Source organism: Carassius carassius, chromosome 47, assembly GCF_963082965.1.
Source record: "Carassius carassius chromosome 47, fCarCar2.1, whole genome shotgun sequence".
In the NCBI taxonomy this organism is placed as follows: Eukaryota; Metazoa; Chordata; class Actinopteri; order Cypriniformes; family Cyprinidae; genus Carassius; species Carassius carassius.
This window is the reverse complement of record NC_081801.1, coordinates 25,083,075-25,103,482: the sequence shown is the minus strand read 5'-3', so window position 1 is coordinate 25,103,482 and position 20,408 is coordinate 25,083,075. Positions and strand designations below refer to the sequence as shown.

Below are 20,408 nucleotides of genomic sequence, written 5' to 3'. Positions count from 1 at the left end.
CTCTCATATTTTGGCTTGTGAATTCAGCTTTGCATTATGATTGAGGATTTGGATGGTTTCTTGTGCACAGAATGAGCCGATGCGTCCAGCAGCTGCTGATAGTCCATTTTAAACCCAGAAGCCTCCCAAGGCTAAAGGCTGAGTGCTATTGATTGAGCCCTAGAAGCACTGAAGTACACATACAGTGTCCTGCTGCAGCACACACTGATGCTGTGAATGTAATCAAGTCCTGCACTGTTGCTCTTAATTCATTTAGTGTTTGACAGCCATGCAATTGTTTCCACCAACAAACACTTTGTCAGGTGACCGATCTGGGGTCAGGAAACTGCCAGGTGAGTCTAACTCTGTGTTTGGGGGAATTTATTTGGTTATTGTCCAGTTGTGTAATCAAGTGGAGAAACACCTTGTTTTAGCATTGCAGGATAGCATGCAATACTCAGGTGTAGAAGAGAAAGGACCATTTGTATATGGTATTTATTATATACTTTGAACACTTGAAGTCGCAAATAATGTGTTTTGATCTTAAATGTCATGTCTGACAGGACAGGATAATAACAACCTCTAGTTGAGACCTAAATACTTGCAGCTTGTGACATTTATCCACAAGGATTAGCCGTATTGCTTATAACCTTATAAATGTACAGAAACTGACTGTCTGACTGTTTCTCTCACTAATATACTGAACTAAGTGGATACATAACACTCGTAAAGAGTTCCTTTTCTAACTTCAAGAGGATTCGTTTTAACTAGTACGTTTCATGCTTTGCTCTCAGCAATTATCACTGGAAAAGCTTTTTGATCATGTTACCATACAGACTGCAGAGACATTGCCAGCACTGTAAGGAAAAAGATTGTCAGTTGACTTCAGAAAGGGCTTCATGAAAGAACTGGTTTTATTCAAGTTAAAATATGATTTTAATGTGACTGAATCAGCCTGATTACACTGGGTTGCAGCAGTGGAAGTCATTAAGGGCAGATCAGGTAGTAATAGCTCCTCAAGGTAATGACAGCACATTATTATTGTGTATATATATATATATATATATATATATATATATATATTCGCATAGTTCTTATTAGAAGCTACTTATTTATTACATGAGTATTTAGATATTATGTATTATACAGATACTAGTAAACATTTCTGAGATACTACTAAGTTTTTATTTTACTGGTAATATTTTGAATTGAACTCTACAGTTGTATGGATTTACAATAAGGTTCCATTTGTAACAGTAACATTAGTTTACTACATTAGTAAACATGAACTAACAAAAGAATCCTTGTAATGCATTTATTAATCTCAGTTCATATTAAGTACAACATTTACTATTACATTATTAAAAAGTTCTATATCTTTCGATCTTCAATCTTCTAGATCTGTATCTAATATCTTTTAATAATTATTAATTGACCTGAGCTAACATGAACTACAATGAACAGTTGTATTTTTTAATATTAAATATTGTAACACATGTAATGTCATTGTTAGTTAATATTAGTTTTAATACAATTCAATGCATTAATTAATGATAACTAATTAACCTTTTTATAAAGTTTTACCCTATTTGCACTAGTAAACAGTTGTGAATAGTAAGATAAAAATTTTTTACCATAGTAAAAATTACAAAGCATACTATTGTCTAATTAAAAAGCACAAGTACCTAATGAATATCTACTAGTATCTATTGAATAAGAGCTAGTATCAAATAAAAAGGTAATGGTATCTAATCAGTAACTACTCATATCTAATAAATAGTATGTAATATATAAAGATATTATACAGTAATTACTAATATCCTTAAAAGTTACTAGTACCCAATGGATAAGCACTAGTAGCTAATTTATAAATACTAGAAACTAATAGAATAGCTAAGAAATACAGTTAGTACACGTAAATAGATGAAAATAGATGCGTTTTAAGAATTAAATGTTAAAATTACTTGTTTGAATCAGTGAATTTACATAATCATAAGTGAGCATCTGTATGAGTATGAATTGGGTTTATGTAGATTTTGTTCAATGTATTTACCATAACTGATTGATCATGCATGTCCATGCATTCATACATATAGTTTTGGATGTACTCCATCACTGATCAGTTATTAATCACAGCATGGCAATGAACTTTTCTTTCTTGGTAGAAAAGAGATGTGAACAGAAATGAGTTAAAGGTCAGAAGGCACAGGTTCTAAAGCTCCAGAGAAATCAGACGAGCTTGTGATCTCTTGTTCTGGACGGTCTAAAGGCCACTGGGCAGCAACAGGACAGAGATGAAGAGAAACGGATCTGACTGAACCTAATAGAGCATTGAATCGCTCACTGCTGTTTCCAGAGGTTCAGTGTTTCAAACTGGATCTCTGTCAACATGCCATTGTAGCATCTGCTCAGCTTTGTGATTTGATCTTAAAATTGAGGTGAGTTCATATTCAGTTGATTTTGAGTAGACAAATTCAAAAACATGTTATTAGTTGTCATGCATATTAACATTTGCATTGACCGCCAATATAATACTGACAGTACAGTTAAATGAATAAGCTGAAATTAAATGAGCCCTTAGTTAACACAATGTTTAGTGAACATTCGGTAACACTTTAGAATAAGGAACACTTATTTACTATTAACTATAACTTTTCTCTCAATAAATTAATAGTTAGTGAGTTAGTTATAGGTATAGGTAGGTATTGGGTAGGATTAGGGATGTAAAATAATGTCATGTAGAATAGGCCTTAAAGGGGTCATATGATGTGTTTTCAATTTTTTCTTTCTCTTTGGAGTGTTACAAGCTCTTGGTGAATAAAGAAGATCTGTGAAGTTGCAAATACTAAAGTCTCAAATCCATGAGATCTTCTTTATAAAAGTTGACTCGTCTATGCCCCCCTGAAACGGCTCGTTCTACCACGCCCCCACATATCTACGTCAGTATGTGGGAAGATCGCATAACGGCACACAGATGTTCACGAAAAAAGAAAGAAGGCATACCTTTTGTTCTCGTTGTTGTAGTGTTGTTACCGCCGCCTCCATGTCATATAGACTCTGTGTGTTCTGTTGAGAAAGCGAAAGTACATTGTTTTTGCCTTCCAAAAGAAAACATGACTAGAAATCATGTTTATATCATGTTTATAATGTTTTTTTTTTACCTTAAACCACATAAACACATTTCATTACACCAAATACACAAATTAATGTTCTTTTTAGCAGCATCATATGACCCCCTTTAATATGTGCTTAATTAGTAATCATACTGTAAATGGCTTATATTCTAGTAATATGTATGCTAATAAGTAACTAATTAAGAGATCATAAAATTCAATGTTAACAAACATTCATACATTAAAAAAATTAAACTAAATTATCCAATACAATGCAATGTAAATTATCCAATACAATGCAATGTAGGTCATAAACCAGTATGATTGCTCTGTCTGAAATGTGCTTCATGGTAGATGTTTGTGTATGTGTGTGTGTGTGTGTGTGTGTGTGTGTCTGTGTGTGTGTGTGTGAAAGTGAAAGTGAAAGTGAAAGTGAAGAAGAAGAAGAGCTATATAAGAGACCTGTGTAAGAAAAAAAGGAGATATTTGAGGATTAACTCAGATTTATGGCATGTCATAACAATTTGTACGTTTCAGCACTGACCTTTCCCTCAGCACTCGAGTGATAGATGTACTTCATTACCATGTTTGAAAAGTACCAAATGGAACACCTTTCTGTCAGAGTCGTCAGTGATTGATCAGGAAGGATTGTGGTGCAAAAAGAGCAGGTTTGTGTATAGAGATGACCTTGATGTCATGTTAACAGACAGGCTGCAGAAAAACCTTTGTATTCTGTAACAGAATAATTTCCCCCATAATGACAAAGAAAAAAAATTCTGTAGCTGATATAATTTCAATAAATCTACACAGTGTGTAACCATGAAATGCTTTATGAAATAAGAGAATTAGTCACAGATTTAAGGTCATGCAGGGCCTAAAATTAACACACTGCAAGCACCAGACTAGAGTAGAAATCAGTATTAGCGACTAAATGAAACAGTGTTGCTTGACGAGAATGCACATATTGAATTGAACTTGAATTGAATTAAATGCCTTTATTGTCATTATATTTTTTGCATTCAACAAAATTAGGAGGACTGCTCCTGACCGTTGTTAGAAAAACAAACATATAACCACAGACAATAAGTAAGATTATAAGACTACAGTACAATTTGACAAGTAAATAAAAAAAAAGTGGCTGAGTCCTGATATTCACATTAAATAATCTGAGTAAAGTGACCATTTATAGTATTGCACGTTGGTCTTCACATTGATATTCATAGTACATTTATACAAAAGTACAATTTGAATGAGTAGCTGTGTCGATTTAGGGACTAGAGAGGGTATTGCACATTGACATAAAGTGTACAGTCGTGGCCAAAAGTTTTGAGAATTACATAAATATTAGTTTTCAAAAAGTTTGCTGCTAAACTGCTTTTAGATCTTTGTTTCAGTTGTTTCTGTGATGTACTGAAATATAATTGCAAGCACTTCATATGTTTCAAAGGCTTTTATCGACAATTACATGACATTTATGCAAAGAGTCAGTATTTGCAGTGTTGGCCCTTCTTTTTCAGGACATCTGCAATTCAACTGGGCATGCTCTCAATCAACTTCTGGGCCAAATCCTGACTGATAGCAACCCATTCTTTCATAATCACTTCTTGGAGTTTGTCAGAATTAGTGGGTTTTTGTTTGTCCACCCGCCTCTTGAGGATTGACCACAAGTTCTCAATGGGATTGAGATGTGGGGAGTTTCCAGGCCATGGACCCAAAATTTCACCCCGAGCCACTTAGTTATCACTTTTGCCTTATGGCACGGTGCTCCATCGTGCTGCAAAATGCATTGTTCTTCACCAAACTGTTGTTGGATTGTTGGAAGAAGTTGCTGTTGGAGGGTGTTTTGGTACCATTCTTTATTCATGGCTGTGTTTTTGGGCAGAACTGTGAGTGAGCCCACTCCCTTGGATGAGAAACAACCCCACACATGAATGGTGTCAGGATGCTTTACTGTTGGCATGACACAGGACTGATGGTAGCGCTCACCTTTTCTTCTCCGGACAAGCCTTTTTCCAGATGCCCCAAACAATCGGGAAGGGGCTTCATCGGAGAATATGACTTTGCCCCAGTCCTCAGCAGTCCATTCACTATACTTTCTGCAGAAGATCAATCTGTCCCTGATGTTTTTTTGGAGAGAAGTGGCTTCTTTGCTGCCCTTCTTGACACCAGGCCATCTTCCAAAAGTCTTGGCCTCACTGTGCGTGCAGCAGTGTTGGGAAAGTTCACTTTCTACATGAACTAGTTCAAAGTTCAATTCACAAATTTTAAAATGAACTAGTTCAGTTCATAGTTCAAACTACAAAATTTTGAACTAAAGTTCACAGTTCCAAAAATGAACTAGTTCATAGTTATTTTTTTCCATACGTTGCTGCGAGCTATTATTTTTCAAAATTATTGCCACAGCCCATATAGAATCACAGACAGCAATTATTTTATCAGTTTTAACAATGAAGCTATGCGTCAGATTTCATCTTCATATCCAATTTTGAATCCTTATCCAACCAGGGTTTACATTAGCATTGAGGGGACAGCATTTCCCCATTGTTGCTTTAATGCTTTGTCTCCCATTCTCACCGACCTTGTCATAAACATCATACAATTCTTTTAAATGATCATACGCCTTCTTGCTACATGCTGCTGTCGTTTGCTGTTTTTTTTTTTGATGACGCGTCACGCATGCGGCGGACGGCGGTGCGACACTGGTGGCTGGTGTTGCCAGATTGGGTGTTTTTCCGCTACATATTAAGACCCGTTTACGGTGTGTTTTAGTCGGGTTTTCGCCTGGAAGGCTCTATAGAAATCTGGCACCCTATTAAACGAAGTTAACCTGAGAGAGCGTGCCGTTCACAGACACCAGAATGAACGAGTTCACAGTAACGTTCATCAGGCATTAATACAGCACGTTCAGTTCACGTTCGCCCAAAATATGAACGAGTTCATGAACTATCGTTCAATGAACGCGTTCAGGCACAACACTGGCGTGCAGATGCGCTCACACCTGCCTGCTGCCATTCCTGAGCAAGCTCTGCACTGGTGGCACTCCGATCCCTCTTTAGGAGACGATCCTGGCGCTTGCTGGACTTTCTTGGACGCCCTGAAGCCTCCTTTACAAGAATTTAACCTCTTTCCTTGAAGTTCTTGATGATCCTATAAATTGTTGATTTAGGTGCAATCTTAGTAGCCACAATATCCTTACCTGTGAAGCCATTTTTATGCAATGCAATGATTGTTGCACGCGTTTCTTTGCAGGTCACCATGGTTAACAATGGAAGAACAATGATTTCAAGCATCACCCTCCTTTAAACATGTCAAGTCTGCCATTCTAACCCAATCAGCCTGACATAATGATCTCCAGCCCTGTGCTTGTCAACATTCTTACCTGAGTTAACAAGATGATTACTGAAATGATCTCAGCAAGTCCTTTAATGACAGCAATGAAATGCAGTGGTTTTCGCTCTTAAGGATCTGCACCGCCTGCTAATGGCAGAAGATTAAACAGGTGCTGTCCTGGATGGGATGTGTCCTTGATGATGTTATAGTTTTATAGCTGGTAAATAGTATTTATGGCTGGTCAAACTCACTGCCCATTGGAATATGTTGCAAAATGTTAGTTTTAGGCCCTGTGACCATATGAGAGTATTTATTTCTGTAAGCACATCAAATTTAACTTAGCTACTTAAAACATGTCGTCACAACAGTTTATATGATGGGCATTTTGTCATGTTTTTGTGTGTATCTGACCGAATTAAGCCTAAAGTATACTTCACTTGTCCATGTTTCTCAATGTGTACGCACATAAATCTTTGTCGAACAGCATGTGAGAATCTAATTGAGTTCTCTTTCACGGCTGAAGTGTTTTTAATATCAAGCTCATCCCACAGTTTAGCAACAGCATTCTACATTTTACGGTAGTTTTATTAACTTTATCAAAATGTAAATTAAAAAATTATAAAAAATAAACTTTTAAACTTTTATTACTGCCCATCCGTATATGTCACGGGTTACAAACAGTAGTTTGCCTTCAGTCATTGCCTTCGTCATTTTCGATGTTATGTTAATACTATATGGAGTTTCCCTTGGGAGACCCAATCATCTCTGAGTTGTAGAAAACTAGTGTAATTTGCATGCCCATCCAGTCCCCTGTACACATGGGTATATAACAGGGTTTTGCTTTGGGGCTGAATGGTTGCTGCTATATGTGCTTCTTGTTTTCTCCAATCACCTGCGGGAAATTCTCTTCACTGGACACTTCTGTTAACTGTGCATTCAGCTGTGTTTTGCCAGTAATAGCACAGTTAAGTGCTGCGATTCCCCCCTGGGCACTCTGGCATAAAATAGCAGTTTACCTACATGGATGAGAATGTCTTTTTTTTATGAAGACTCTTCCTCCGTGCATTTCTGGATGCAGTCATTTCCTGACCCCCTTTGACACTCACAAATCATTGTCTCATGTGTCTGGGCTGTAAGCATGCTGCAACTTCATTCAATGGTTGATGCCCTCATTGTCAGCACATGTCCATGGCAACTTTGAGATCATGACTCTCCCTCCTTGTGAGGGGCAAAGTCCCCTCAGCCGCTCCTCGGCCTGGGACTTCTGGGAAGCAAAAACAGAACTTTTGTTGAGTTTGTTTTCTGTTCTGTCAGTGGTACCCAAATTGTCAATTAAAGAGAAATTTCCCCTATCTGTGGGTTATACCTGATGTAGTCTGGCAGTGAACAACGCTATGCTTTCCTCACTCGCCACAGGCCAAGTGGTTGCACCTTGAGGACACACAGCATTCTCACACATCTCTGGCTGGCCTTTCGTGGGATCCATGGAGCCGGGTAAGTGCTATTCCTCACTCATCCCCCCTACTCCAGAACATGTTGCCACCCGGTTTGGGCCCCATTGCTCCATCTCGCTGCCCCTCCATGGATGCATCAGTTGTCCTCTTGTACAGAGTTTGGAAGCCTGGCTAGCACTTCCCAACCCATCACAGTGGCTCATTTGGACAATCAGACTTGGCTTTGCGATTCAGTTCACCAGGTGCAGGACCTAGATTTCAGATCTGATGCTCTTCGCAACAGCCCCTCCCTTGAAAATCCTCCTGAGGAAGGACCTTCTTTCTCAGGGACAGGGCACAATTTGGCACCCGTGTCTAGATCTGTGGAACCTCCACAACTCGCTCCTGTCTGGGACACAGAGGACTTAAGTGGTCTGTCACAGGCAGTGATAGCCACTAACACTCAGGCCAGATCCCCCTGTACTAGGCAGGCTTATGCCTTGAAGTGGAGTCTATTTGCTGACTGGTGTGGTAGCTCCCGGAGATGCCCGATCAGTGTTGTGCCTTTTTAGAAAGGTTGGAGTGGAGGCTGTCCCCCTCCACCTTGAAAGTGTTTGTGGCGGTGATCACAACACATCATGATGCAGGTCAGTGGGAAAGCACAATCTAGTCAAAAGTTTCCTGAGAGGCGCAAGGAGGTTAAATCATCATATGCCATGACTCATCCTTTCTTGGTCTCTCTGTGGTCCTTTCTGGGCTGCAAAGATCCCCTTTTGAGCCGCTGGAGTCAGTCCAGCTAAAGATCCCGTCTCTTAGACAACACTCCTGACCGTGAACAACAAATTCAGACCAGCTGACTCTCACGTTATCCTGAGACCCTGAGCTGGATACACGGCCAAATTTCCCACCACATCTTTCCGGGACCAGGTGGTGAACCTGCAAGCACTGCCCTTGGAGAACCAGACCTAGCCCTTGCGCTGCTGTGTCTTGTTCATGCCCTGCACATTCATGCCCTACGGGAAGACTGGCTCGGTGTGAGTGCCATTTTATCTCCCCAGGCATGTTCCTCATCTGACAAACCCTGGATTGAGCATCCTATAAGCACCCTCTGACCTCTGGCCTCTGGCTCAGTACTTGCATTATATGCCCTTTCGGTCAGCCCCTGTACTGAGCTTGGTGCCCCATGAAGTGATTCCCTTCTGGTGATCCCATGTATGTATTCTTCCGTGGTACGGTTTCCCTGTTGGTAAGCCTGTATCTTCCCTTGACACTTATTTCTGTCAAGTCTCTGCTGGTAGGAGTTTCTACCAACAGAGATTATGCCCTTTCGTCAGCCCCTGTACTGAGCTTGGTGCCCCATGTAGTGATTCCCTTCTGGTGATCCCATGTATATATTCTTCCAAGGTACTGTTTCCCTGTTGGTAAGCCTGTATCTTCCCTTGACACTTATTTCTGTCAAGTCTCTGTTGGTAGGAGTTCCTTCCTTTTTAGGTGGGACCTACAGCAGATTGCTATATGTTGTACTCCCCTGCTGATCAGTCCATATGTGCACTCTCCACATGTTACCTCACTTCGGACAGGATGTGGTCTCTGTAGTGTGCTTCTTCGGTCTGACTTAGGCTCACTTCCCAGTCTAAGTCAATTGGTTGCCACTTTACCATCATCAAATACAAAAGAGCACAAAGCACTCTTTTCCCTTGTGGGTAGAACAGTGAACTCAAAGTTGAGGAACTGCAGCTGCAACCCTCCTCACTGTCAGCACTGCTTTTTCTGTCCCTGTCCAGTACATAAGACTTCTGGCTATCAACAAGGTGCTGGGTTGGTTACAATGTGTGGTTCCAGATGTTAATTAGCACACTTGAGTCTACCAGCATCTGCATCACTAAAACTTGTGAAATAGTTCAATGGTTGTGGCATTTTCCATAGGGACCCAATACGTCTCAGTTACATATGTAACCCTCATTCCCTAAAGAAGAGTACAGAGACGTTACGTCCCTCTTACCACAACCCTGGGCTACACCGCTTAATGGCTGGGAAGCAGTCATGGCTCCTCAAAACAAACCTGAAAGAGTGGATGCAAGTTGTGTGTATGGGGAGTGGCTGGGCATTCAAATTCAACTCGCCAATGCTCATTGGCCTGGTTTTTTTTTTATATTCAGAGGTGATTGTGGTTCCAAAGAGAAATCCCATATGTCAGAATTGACATAACATCTCCATTAACCTCCTTCAGAGAACGAGGGTTGTATACTGTATGTATCAGAGACGATTAACCAACTAAATGCAGTATATAGAAATTCAAATCAACCACACAACTAAAGAGGAATTTCATTAGTCCATTAGTTCATTATGATCCATTAAAAAAAGTTAACATCATTAGATATGATAATGAGTTGTGTTGTGTGCATAGGTATTTCATACTTTACATAAAACGTGAAATGTATTATTAACTACACCAGTGATCTACTGTATGACTTATGGAATTTTATTATATTTGAATTCATCCTTAAATACAAATTTTACAAAATGTTGCATCCTGTTTTCTTTTTTTTCAGCATAAATTAAATTCAAATTGTGCATTTACATTTCATTTTCAGCAAGGTGGTGCATGGGATTCTGTAGACCCTCTGGCCATGTACACACTGCAGCTAAATTTGGTCTCTTCACCTTTTACCTGCTTTCAAACACACACAGTTTAGTCATTTATGGGATTGGCAACCACATCCTACAACCAAGCTGACTCCTAAAAAATGCAATACCACTTTTGCAGAAATTCTACTCAGTGTGTACTGAAGCGTATTTAAACATACCACAGATGTCTGTCTCTTTTGGATGCGTGGTGCAAGAAATCACAGGGATCAAGACACGATTTAACTCATTAGTATTGCCAGATTTTGCTATAAAAAACAAAAAACAAACACCAAATAAAAACAAGCACATAATAAACTCAAATCCAAATGTGTTATCTTGAAAATTAACCACAAATATCACGACTTGCACCTGCCTACTTTATTGACTCCATAAATTGGATATAAATTTTGTGAGCCGAGCCCTAACAAACAAGTCCAAAGAAGCTCAATAATAATAATAGGTGGACATAACAAGAAACACGCTTTGCAGGGCAACCTTCCAAACATAAACAAAACATGCCAGCTCTGTCGACAGTGGTTTAGTTCAAATCACTGCATATAATGAGTCTTTGGTTGCTGTAATATTTTTTGGCCAAAAATAGCAGATACCAAACTCTTGAGATGCGTTGCTATAGTGTCAATCACATAAAACTGTAATTTATGGGATTTACTCCTGTTTTCAAATAAGGGGTCACTCTTGAAACTTAACAGTGTGTATGTGCTCAATGAAGCACACTGCAGCCTAGTCATCCTGATGTATGTTTGAGGTTATTCAGTTCCCACTGTGGGGGACAGCGCCATTTACTGTTTACCGTGGTTTTCTTCGTTAGATGTAGTCAGACTCCTCTCAGTGAGCGGCTCTGATCCGTCATGTAGAGGAGTGTCACCTGATGACTTATTTATACTATATTTCCTCCTCTCATCAGTCGAGCAGAGCTTTGTATACACTTCTGCGCTGCCTCTGTGCCGGATACAGAAACTATCTTCCTCCCACTCGAGGGGTCTTAAAGAACAGCTCAGCGGGTGGGCTGTGTTTGCATAATTTTATTGCCAGTAAGGAATAAACAGTCACTACCACACTTGATTAATCATGGCTCTCATTTTCCCGCCGTCTATTATAGATATAAGTGCTGCGGAGCCATATGGGAATTAACGTGACAGTTTAAAACATGCTTGCTAATCCCTCACTGCAGAGAGAAGCTGCGATACAGCTAAAGTGTCTAAATGGGAATGTTTACCTTTTGTCTTTCGGCGTAAATGGCAGGATTACAGTGAATTAATTGGGACCCCTGCACTGAACGACTGTCCAAAAATGCTAATCGCAAACAAGCGTCTGTGCACAAATGCAAATGAAATCCTTGCTGCCTTCGGTTATATCCAGTTAATTAAATTCCTCTGTTGTGTCTTTACAGGTGACACGTGCACCATGGCAGAGTACAACAAGCTGAAGGGCATGCTACTGGACATGCAACCCAGAACCTCCTCGGACGGGCAAGCAAATGCCATGGACCAGAGGAAGATCCTGGTGGACACAATGTTCAAGTATATAGACAGAAACCAGGATGGTCGCCTGAGCAGTGAGGAGCTGGCAGAGGTGAGGGAACCCATAACATTGCAGGGCAAGAAGATATGGTGCAAAATAAGCAAGGAATAGTGTTCTTTCAGCTGGTCATTTCACTTCACTCTACTTTGCTATAATGACTGCAAGAATGCACATTATCCCGAATATTATGTTGAATATTAGGAAATATTTCAGAGTGGGTTAAATTTATTTTATTTTATTTTTCAGGTCCTTATGTTCAGGAGTGCATAAAATAATAGTATTATTGCACTTTTTTAATAAAATAATAAACCAAATAAAGTGTAATAAAACTATATTTTAAAATATAAAGTTTTAGAAATTCAATTATTTTATAGTACAATTAAAAATACAGTGCTAATAGTTACATTTTCACTTTCTTTTATTTCTTTTTTACATAAGTGTATGTGCTGATGATTGAATTGAAAAATATTATAGTTTTGCATTCTGTTCTGAAACCGGCAGGGCATACAGTAACCTAGATTTATGCTTTTAGTTTAAATGGAAATCTTATACAGTATTACAATCAGTTGATCTAAAACGCTGATTGTGCATTAACAGCTGTCAATTAAGCGAATGAGCAGTCTGAACTTATTTACCCAGTGCATTTTTTATTTTAATTGTGCATGCACACCTGCACACCACTTATGTGCAGCCCTGCTTATGTCATTCCAAACCAATAATCTGCTCTTTTTCTGGGGAACCCAAAGTAGAAGAATCATATTTCAAAGTGAAATCAGTTGCTTCACAGCTACTTACCAAATAAATAAATACAGGGGCATGAAATATTTATTTGAGTTATACAGTTTTACCTGCATATTATCTGAAAGCATCCACTAAACAGAAATGTAGTGAATGTGCACTTGTAGTATACATTTTAAAAGTTTTTTTTTAATCTGTATCTGTAGATAGATTATGTCAAATTAAACATTTTACTTTAAAGTTGTTGTTTTTTAATCAAGACACTTTAATCATCTTTTGTCATACTTTAAAGAAGTACTCTTGTTATGACATGTTGTTTAACATAAGCACATGTAAAGTATTTTATTATAATTTGTTATTATAAAAATGTGTTACTTGATATTACACATTACATATTACAAGTTAATATTACATATTTATATATATATATATATATATATATATATATATATATATATATATATATATACACATATATATATATATATATATATATATATAAGTTAATATAGTTAATAAGTGTACTGAATTGCAACTTCATCATTTCAAATGTTTAATTAAAAATATATTTAAATACATGATATACACATTTCAATAGAAATTACATTAAAACACATATACATTTAAACTATTATACTTTTTATTTAAATATAAATAGCGTGCAATTAAGTGTTTAAAAACATTACATTTATGCATTTAGCAGACACTTTTATCCAAAGCGACTTACAGTGCATTCAGGCTACAAACTTTTATACCAGTATGTGTGTTAACTGGGAATTGAACCCTTTTGCGCTGCTAACACAATGCTCTACCACTGAGCCAGAGGAACACAAAAAAAATTCATTCAGTTCAGACATTTCATGTTCACAGGAGTAGTTTGTCAAAAAATTGGATAATTTTTTAAAAATGTGTTCATCCTCGGGCCACCAAAGATGTAGATGAGTTTGTTTGTTCATCATTCCATCACTTGCTCACCAGTGGATGCTCTGCAGTGAATGGGTGCTGTCAGAATGAGAGTCCAAACAGCTGATAAAAAACATCACAATAATACACAAGTAATCCACACCACACCAGTCCATCAGTTAACATCTGGAGAAGACAAAAGTGAACTGTTTCGGTTGAACTGTTCCTTTAAATCAAGTTTTTATCTTTAATAAGGACTCTTAATAAAAGTATGCTAATATGTATTTATTTTTCACAAGGGAAGAAAATGAACACTGTTGCAGTATTGCGGTTTATCAATACACAAATCCTCTGATTTAATTTTCAATGCAGAAAATAAGAGTATGAAAGACTGAAAGTAGCACCGGTTCCATTATCCTCCCCTCCACTGAAGCTCATGTTTAACCCAATTCAGGTTCTGCTGACTCAGTTTTTGCCATTATTGAAATACGGATTGCACACTGGTTCAGAATGATATGAGGATGAACAAATAATGACAGGTCTTTCATTTTAGAGCCATATAATGTCAACCAATCTGTATCAAGAACAGAAATGTTGTGTAAATGATTTTATGTAACCAGTGGTGTGTAGATTATTGTCCATTACTGATTACTTGATGAAAACTGTAATCTAGGTTGCTCATTTTAGATGATGTATTTTGACTACTTTTTTGATTTTTTTTTATCAAACTTTATCAAACAAAAAAAAGCAAAGACATTTAATTTTTTATATAAACATCATAAAATACATTAAACATTACGTTACACCAGGGTTTAACAATAAGTGCTTAATGTAAGAACTGCAGTGGAGATAAAATAAAAGTAATGGTTAATTCAATCATACAAATGTAAAATAAAGCTATTTTAAACACTTGTGCACTAAAAATTTTAATATCTTATTTGTTTATCTGCATGTCAATGTGACCATTAACTAACATCAGAGAACTGTAAACATGCAAGTTGTTAAACTATTGAAATATTAACTTCCTCAGAGATATTTGAGTAAATATTTAATTTTAAGAAGTTTAGTTAACATGAATGTTTGTGAATCAAAAACAGTATTCAGAATGTGCAAAGTCTTCTAGGTCTGAATTTATTTTATTTTTTTCCTTTTTTTTCAGAATCAACAGTTCCCTTTCAGTCGGTCACGTTCTACGTTACGTCAGAAAGAGAATAACGAATGGGGTCTTGCCCAAGACCGCAATCACCTTCGAGTGGTAACAAAACGATCCAATGGTACACAGAGTACCTTGGTCTGCGGAATTCGCATCACGAGCTCTGCCTCCCTGTGCGGGTATACTGTATAAGGAGCAGAACAAGCAACTCACACTCAAGCTTTCACTTCGGAGCCGAGCAACTGTGTGTGTTTACAAGCGAGTCAGCTGGTGTTTGTGTGACGGCACGATTCAGCGGTTCGTCTGTGCTTCCTGCATTCAGCTCCCGCATTCCCCTGAGCACTTCAGCACCACTGAAAGAGCTTTTTCCATCTCCAAAAAAATAAATGGGTTGAGTTTGCATCTTTTTAAAGATGTCATTTCGCCCGTGTGTTTCTGGGTGCGGTCGATATATGGCTCCTCGTGACTGCCACGATCGCTGTGTCACGTGTCTGGCCTTTCAGCACGCTAAGACTGCATTTGTGGATTAATCATGTTCTCATTGCAGGGACTGCCACACCCCATTCTAGCTCCTCTTCTCGTAAGAGGGCTACTTCGGCTGCTGGCCAGGGTGATCTGAGGGTTACCGTGTGGGCTTGCCTGACGAGCCAGCCTCCTCGGGCCACACCCCCCTCACAAACACCACAGCCGGTTGAGTTTCCAGATGAGTTTGCTGGACCGTCTCAAGCTCCTGACATCTCATTCAGGGCTCGGGAGGAAGATCTAATGTCGATCGCCGCATCACAAGGCGGGCTTGAGTCCTCGGGAGCTGAGGATTCAGCTGCGTTGCTTCCCTCGGGAGTGCCAGCATTGCCCGAGTCTGATCCCTGGCAGCTGAGAGCATCGGGCTTGAGTAGAATCCTCCACCCTGTCCCGAGTGTTCGAGGCTGGATGATTGGTTCCTGGGGGCTGTTCGTCCGTACGGACAACACTGCGACCGTAGCGTACATCAACCGTCAGGGTTGTCTACACTCCAGCTGCATGTCGCAACTCGCTCGCCATCTCCTCTTGTGGAGTCAGAAGCATCTGAGGTCGCTTAGTGCCATTCACATCCGGGGCAGGCTCAATCATGCAGCCGACGAGTTCTCACGTCAGCATTCTCGCCCCGGGGAATGGAGACTCCACGCCCAATCGGTTCAGCTGATTTGGGAAAGCTTCAGAGACGCTCCGGTAGACCTGTTTGCCTCTCTAGAAAATTCCCACTACCAGTTGTTTTACTCCCTGACTGAGGGCACCCTTGGCACGGATGCTGTGGCACACAGCTGGCCTGCGCAAGTATGTATTTCCCCCAGTGAGCTTTCTTGCACAGACATTGTGCAAGATCGGGGAGGACAAGGAGCAGGTCCTCATGGTTGTGCCTTTTTGGCCCAGCCAGACCTGGTTCTCTGAACTTGTACTTCTCGCGACAGCCCCTCCCTGGCCAATTCCTCTGAGGAAAGACCTTCTTTCTCAGAGATGGGGCACCCTCTGGCACCCGTGTCCCGATCTTTGGAACCTATATGTGTGGGTTATGGACGGGTCATGGAAGGTTTAGGTACCTTGCCACCTCAGGTGGTAGCTAGCATCACTTCAGCTAGAGCCTTGTCTACCAGACATTCCTATGCTTTGAAGTGGAACCTTTTTTTCACTAGGTGACTGTCTCCTTCCACCCTGAAGGTCTATGTGGCTGCCATTTCAGCTCACCATGACCCTGTTGATGGTAAGTCTCTTGGGAAGCATGATCTGATCATCAGGTTCCTCAGAGGGGCCAGGCTAATAGACATCTGTAGAGCTGCGGGCTTGGCGACACCTAACACATTTGCAAGATTTTATAATCTCCGTGTAGAGCCCGTGTCCTCCTGGGTACTCACCCCTTCGGGCCAGTAAGGACCTGCTCTGTGTCTATCCGCTTGCTGTGCCATTCCACTTCACGGACTGGATGCGTGAACTATTCCCCTCAGGTGAGTTCCTCAGTTCAGAGGAACAGTTCCTCCAGCACTGTTGATGTCAAGCACTTGGGTGCATGCCCTATCAGTCAGCCCTGTGTGGGACTAGGTGCCTCCTTGTGTTGTGATTCCCCTTTTGGGCAATCCCACATGTGTATTTCCACAGTGAGTCTCTTCGTAGCATGTGTCTTTCCCTTGGCAAGCACCTTGCCAGCTCTGTCGTTGAAACTTCCACCCTGTGGGCTGGTACCTCAGAGTTCATGTGAATCACCAGCTTTTGGTTGATACCTGCCTTTGTAAGTCTTCCTACGAGCAGGCAGCCTGCTAGCATATGTCCAGCTGAAATATGCTACCCAGTGTATTCTGTGTCATCTATAGGCCCTCACTCGTGCTGTTCTCACGACAGGGTGCTATCACTCACACGGGTCACTGGAAAACAGCCATGTGGCGTTTTGTAAGGTACCCCATTCGTCAGTCTCTTTCTGACATAACGTAGAATGTGACCGACTTAAAGGGAACGTCTAGGTTACGTATGTAACCCTCGTTCCCTGAAAGTGGGAACGGAGATGTTATGTCCCTTTGCTACATCACTGTTCCACTGAATGGCTGGGTCACTGGGCTCGGCTCCTCAGCTAAGACTTGAGTGCGAGTTGCTCGTGCTGCTCCTTATATAACCACTCTGTGGGGTGGAGATCGCGATGCAAATTCCGCAGACTAAGGTACTCTGTGTACCATTGGCTCATTTTGTTACCACTCGAATGTGATTGGGCTCTCGGGCGAGACCCCATTCATCAGTCTCTTTCTGACGTAATGTCTCCGTTCCCCCCTTCAGGGAACGAGGGTTACAACCTAGACGTTATCAGTAACTTGCATAATTATTTGTTTCTTACATGGTTTAACAGCTTGAGAGGTGCTTTTTCTGGCCAAACTCAGAAGCATTGACTGCATATTTACTTGCATGGCAATACTAATGAAACACAGAAATATTTTTAGAATGTAATATACTCTTATTATGAGTACTTAAATTTTTGAATTTTATTACATAATCCAGATTAAATGTAAACAGTTACTATGCAGCACTGTAATTTAATTGAATTCTTCCTGTTATTTTACAGATTTACATAAAGGAGCATTTGGACAATATCTTACTGGAGTGCACCATGCAAGACCTCCTGCGTTACGACGCTTACAACAACGATGGTCACCTGACCCTTCAGGAGCTCTACACAGCCTTCCGTGAGTCCTACAGTACAAATGAGCCTCTCTCACCATGTGGCAAAAAAATTAAATAAAAAATCTGCTGATTTTTTTTGACTGCCAAGAACCATTACGTGAAGCGCTTTGCACATTTGCAGTGAAGCAAGCACCTGATCCTTTGGGCCAATGAATGCTAATCAAGGCCCGGTGATGAGAGATGAGTGCTTTTGGCTGAAAAAGAGAGATGAGATGGCAAGCCCAGATTATCTCGTATCATCCATCGTCCCACGCCGCATAAAGCAAATGCCCTCATTTCATTCGTTTCAGGAATTGCCAATGCAATTCACAGTCCCAGTTCCCTGAATGAGCAACTGTGACTAAAATTATCCATCCATTCCACTATAGATCAATCAAAGCATTAGAGGTGCCGTGTAACCCTTACCTTAAGATTTAGCTACTGGGGCAAAAACACGGCTCCATTAAGCAGCGCCAGTCGTTAACCTTGCTAATGATGGGTTTTAGCGGACTGCTTATTGTCATTATACAGTCCCATTGCTTTTGTGTGCAGTTGGCCAGTGTTGGTCCTCAGGTGGGAAGGTTGAGTGTATGAGTGTCAGTGTAATAAAACATTGCGCTGGTTAAGCCCTTCCCAAGGTTAAGCGTGATGCTGCAGTGGGATTTTGGAGGATGTCATCTGGAATGTGGGGGGAAGGATCACTGCTGAAATTGACCGACTGAGGTATTTCATACAAACAAACATCCCTGAGGAGATTCCACTCCACACTCCTCTGTTTGATCGGTACATTTTAGCCTGTTGGGAAAGACACAAGTGTTTCTTATAAATCTTTGTCTAACAAAATCATTTTCATGCTTTGTTATGTGCTTCACACACATTCACACTGTCTGTGAGCTGGAGGGGAAACATATGCACATTCACAAGATGTTGATTTTCACAGAATTGGTGAAACTTTAGATTAGGCAACACATACTCACTGTTTTCCCTCAATAAACCCCCAATTTGCTGCTTATTAATAGCTAGTAAAGTAGTTGTTAGTTTAGGTATGAGGTAGGATTAAGGGATCTAATATATGATCATGCAGAATAAGACATTAATATGTGCTTTATAAATACTAATAAACAGCCAATATGCTAATAATATGCATGCTAATAAGAAACTATTTAATAGTGAATAGTGTTCCCTAATGTAAAGTGTTACCAAAGAATTCTGTAATATTCTTCTTTTAGATGTCATTATTATGTTAAGTTACTTTTGCATGTATTGTCTCAATTGCTTGCTTACAAATATAGCTTAAAGAGATGAAAATTCTGTTATCGTTTAATCCCCTTCAAGTTATTGATCCCTTATTGACTTCCATAGTATGAAAAAGGAAAAAAAGAAGAAAAAACATGCACACACATACTCTATGGAAGTCAGTGGCTACAGTCAACTGTTTGCTTAACATGAATCTTCAGAATATCTAATCTTTTGTTCTGCAGAAGAAAGAAACAAAAAAAGAATTTGGGTGAACTGTTCCTTTAAGATGGTATCTCGTGTGAGAGCTGGTTAATACTTTAATTGTTGGTTATCTGGTTCTTCATTAGCTGGGTTTCCAGCAGGTGCCTTTTCTGTTCAGGAAAGGCATATTTTGACATTAGTATCTTGCTATTTTAGTTTTTAAAAAAAACATTAATGAACATGAAAATTCATGACAAATATTAGTAGCTTACAGTTAATGTTTTTATTGACACTTTTTGGTTTTGGTATCATTTATTAACAGCATTTTTCTCAAATCTTTTGAGTTAAGAGTTCCTTCACTGAACTTGTCATAATGCATTCTGGGATTTATTTCAGGAATACATGTAGGGTGACCACCCGTCCCGCGTAGCGCGTGCGCGCACAGCGTTTGAAGCCCAATTCATGCGTCCCACAAATTGATACTCTGTCACGCATAATCAATGCTTGCTCAAAATAAGTTGGTCGCTCTATATCTTCGAGTACCAGGCAGCCAAACGAACATTACTTGACAGTTCAGCACGCTACTGTTGCCACACCCACCCCTCAGTTGAACTGCTGACTAGGTTGTTGTCAACTTTTTCGTTGTTGTCATGACAGCGCACGCACGTGCATACCAGACACACTGGGAAGGAACTTTTAAAATGCATGCTTTCCAATTCGAAAAATGGAGAAAAAGTGAGGCACCGCCATCATCAATGAAAAAAAGAGAAGGTGTGTCCTGTTTCAAACAGTTTTTTTTTTTCATGCGCCTTTTACTAACATGCAAGTTCACCATCCTTTCTCCCCCTTCTCGTTCCGTGAACCTCTGGAGTTGTGAGTTTAGACTTTTTTTTTTTAAATGTTCCTGTGGTGTTGAGCAACTGCAATTCATTTTAATCCTATAATTTTATATTATAATTTATTTAAAGTGAA

At 39.8% G+C, this 20,408-nt stretch overlaps 1 protein-coding gene across 3 annotated transcripts in view; it reads left to right on the top strand.

Moving 5' to 3' along the window:
* LOC132130621 (follistatin-related protein 4-like) overlaps positions 1–20,408 on the top strand; it is a 205,511-nt gene that overhangs the window by 128,625 nt on the left and 56,478 nt on the right. For all 3 annotated transcript variants that reach the window (XM_059542391.1, XM_059542392.1, XM_059542390.1), the window contains exons 5-6: positions 11,895–12,076; positions 17,899–18,019. In XM_059542391.1, the coding sequence (XP_059398374.1) occupies positions 11,895–12,076; positions 17,899–18,019 (303 nt within the window). The remainder of the gene's footprint in view (positions 1–11,894; positions 12,077–17,898; positions 18,020–20,408) is intronic.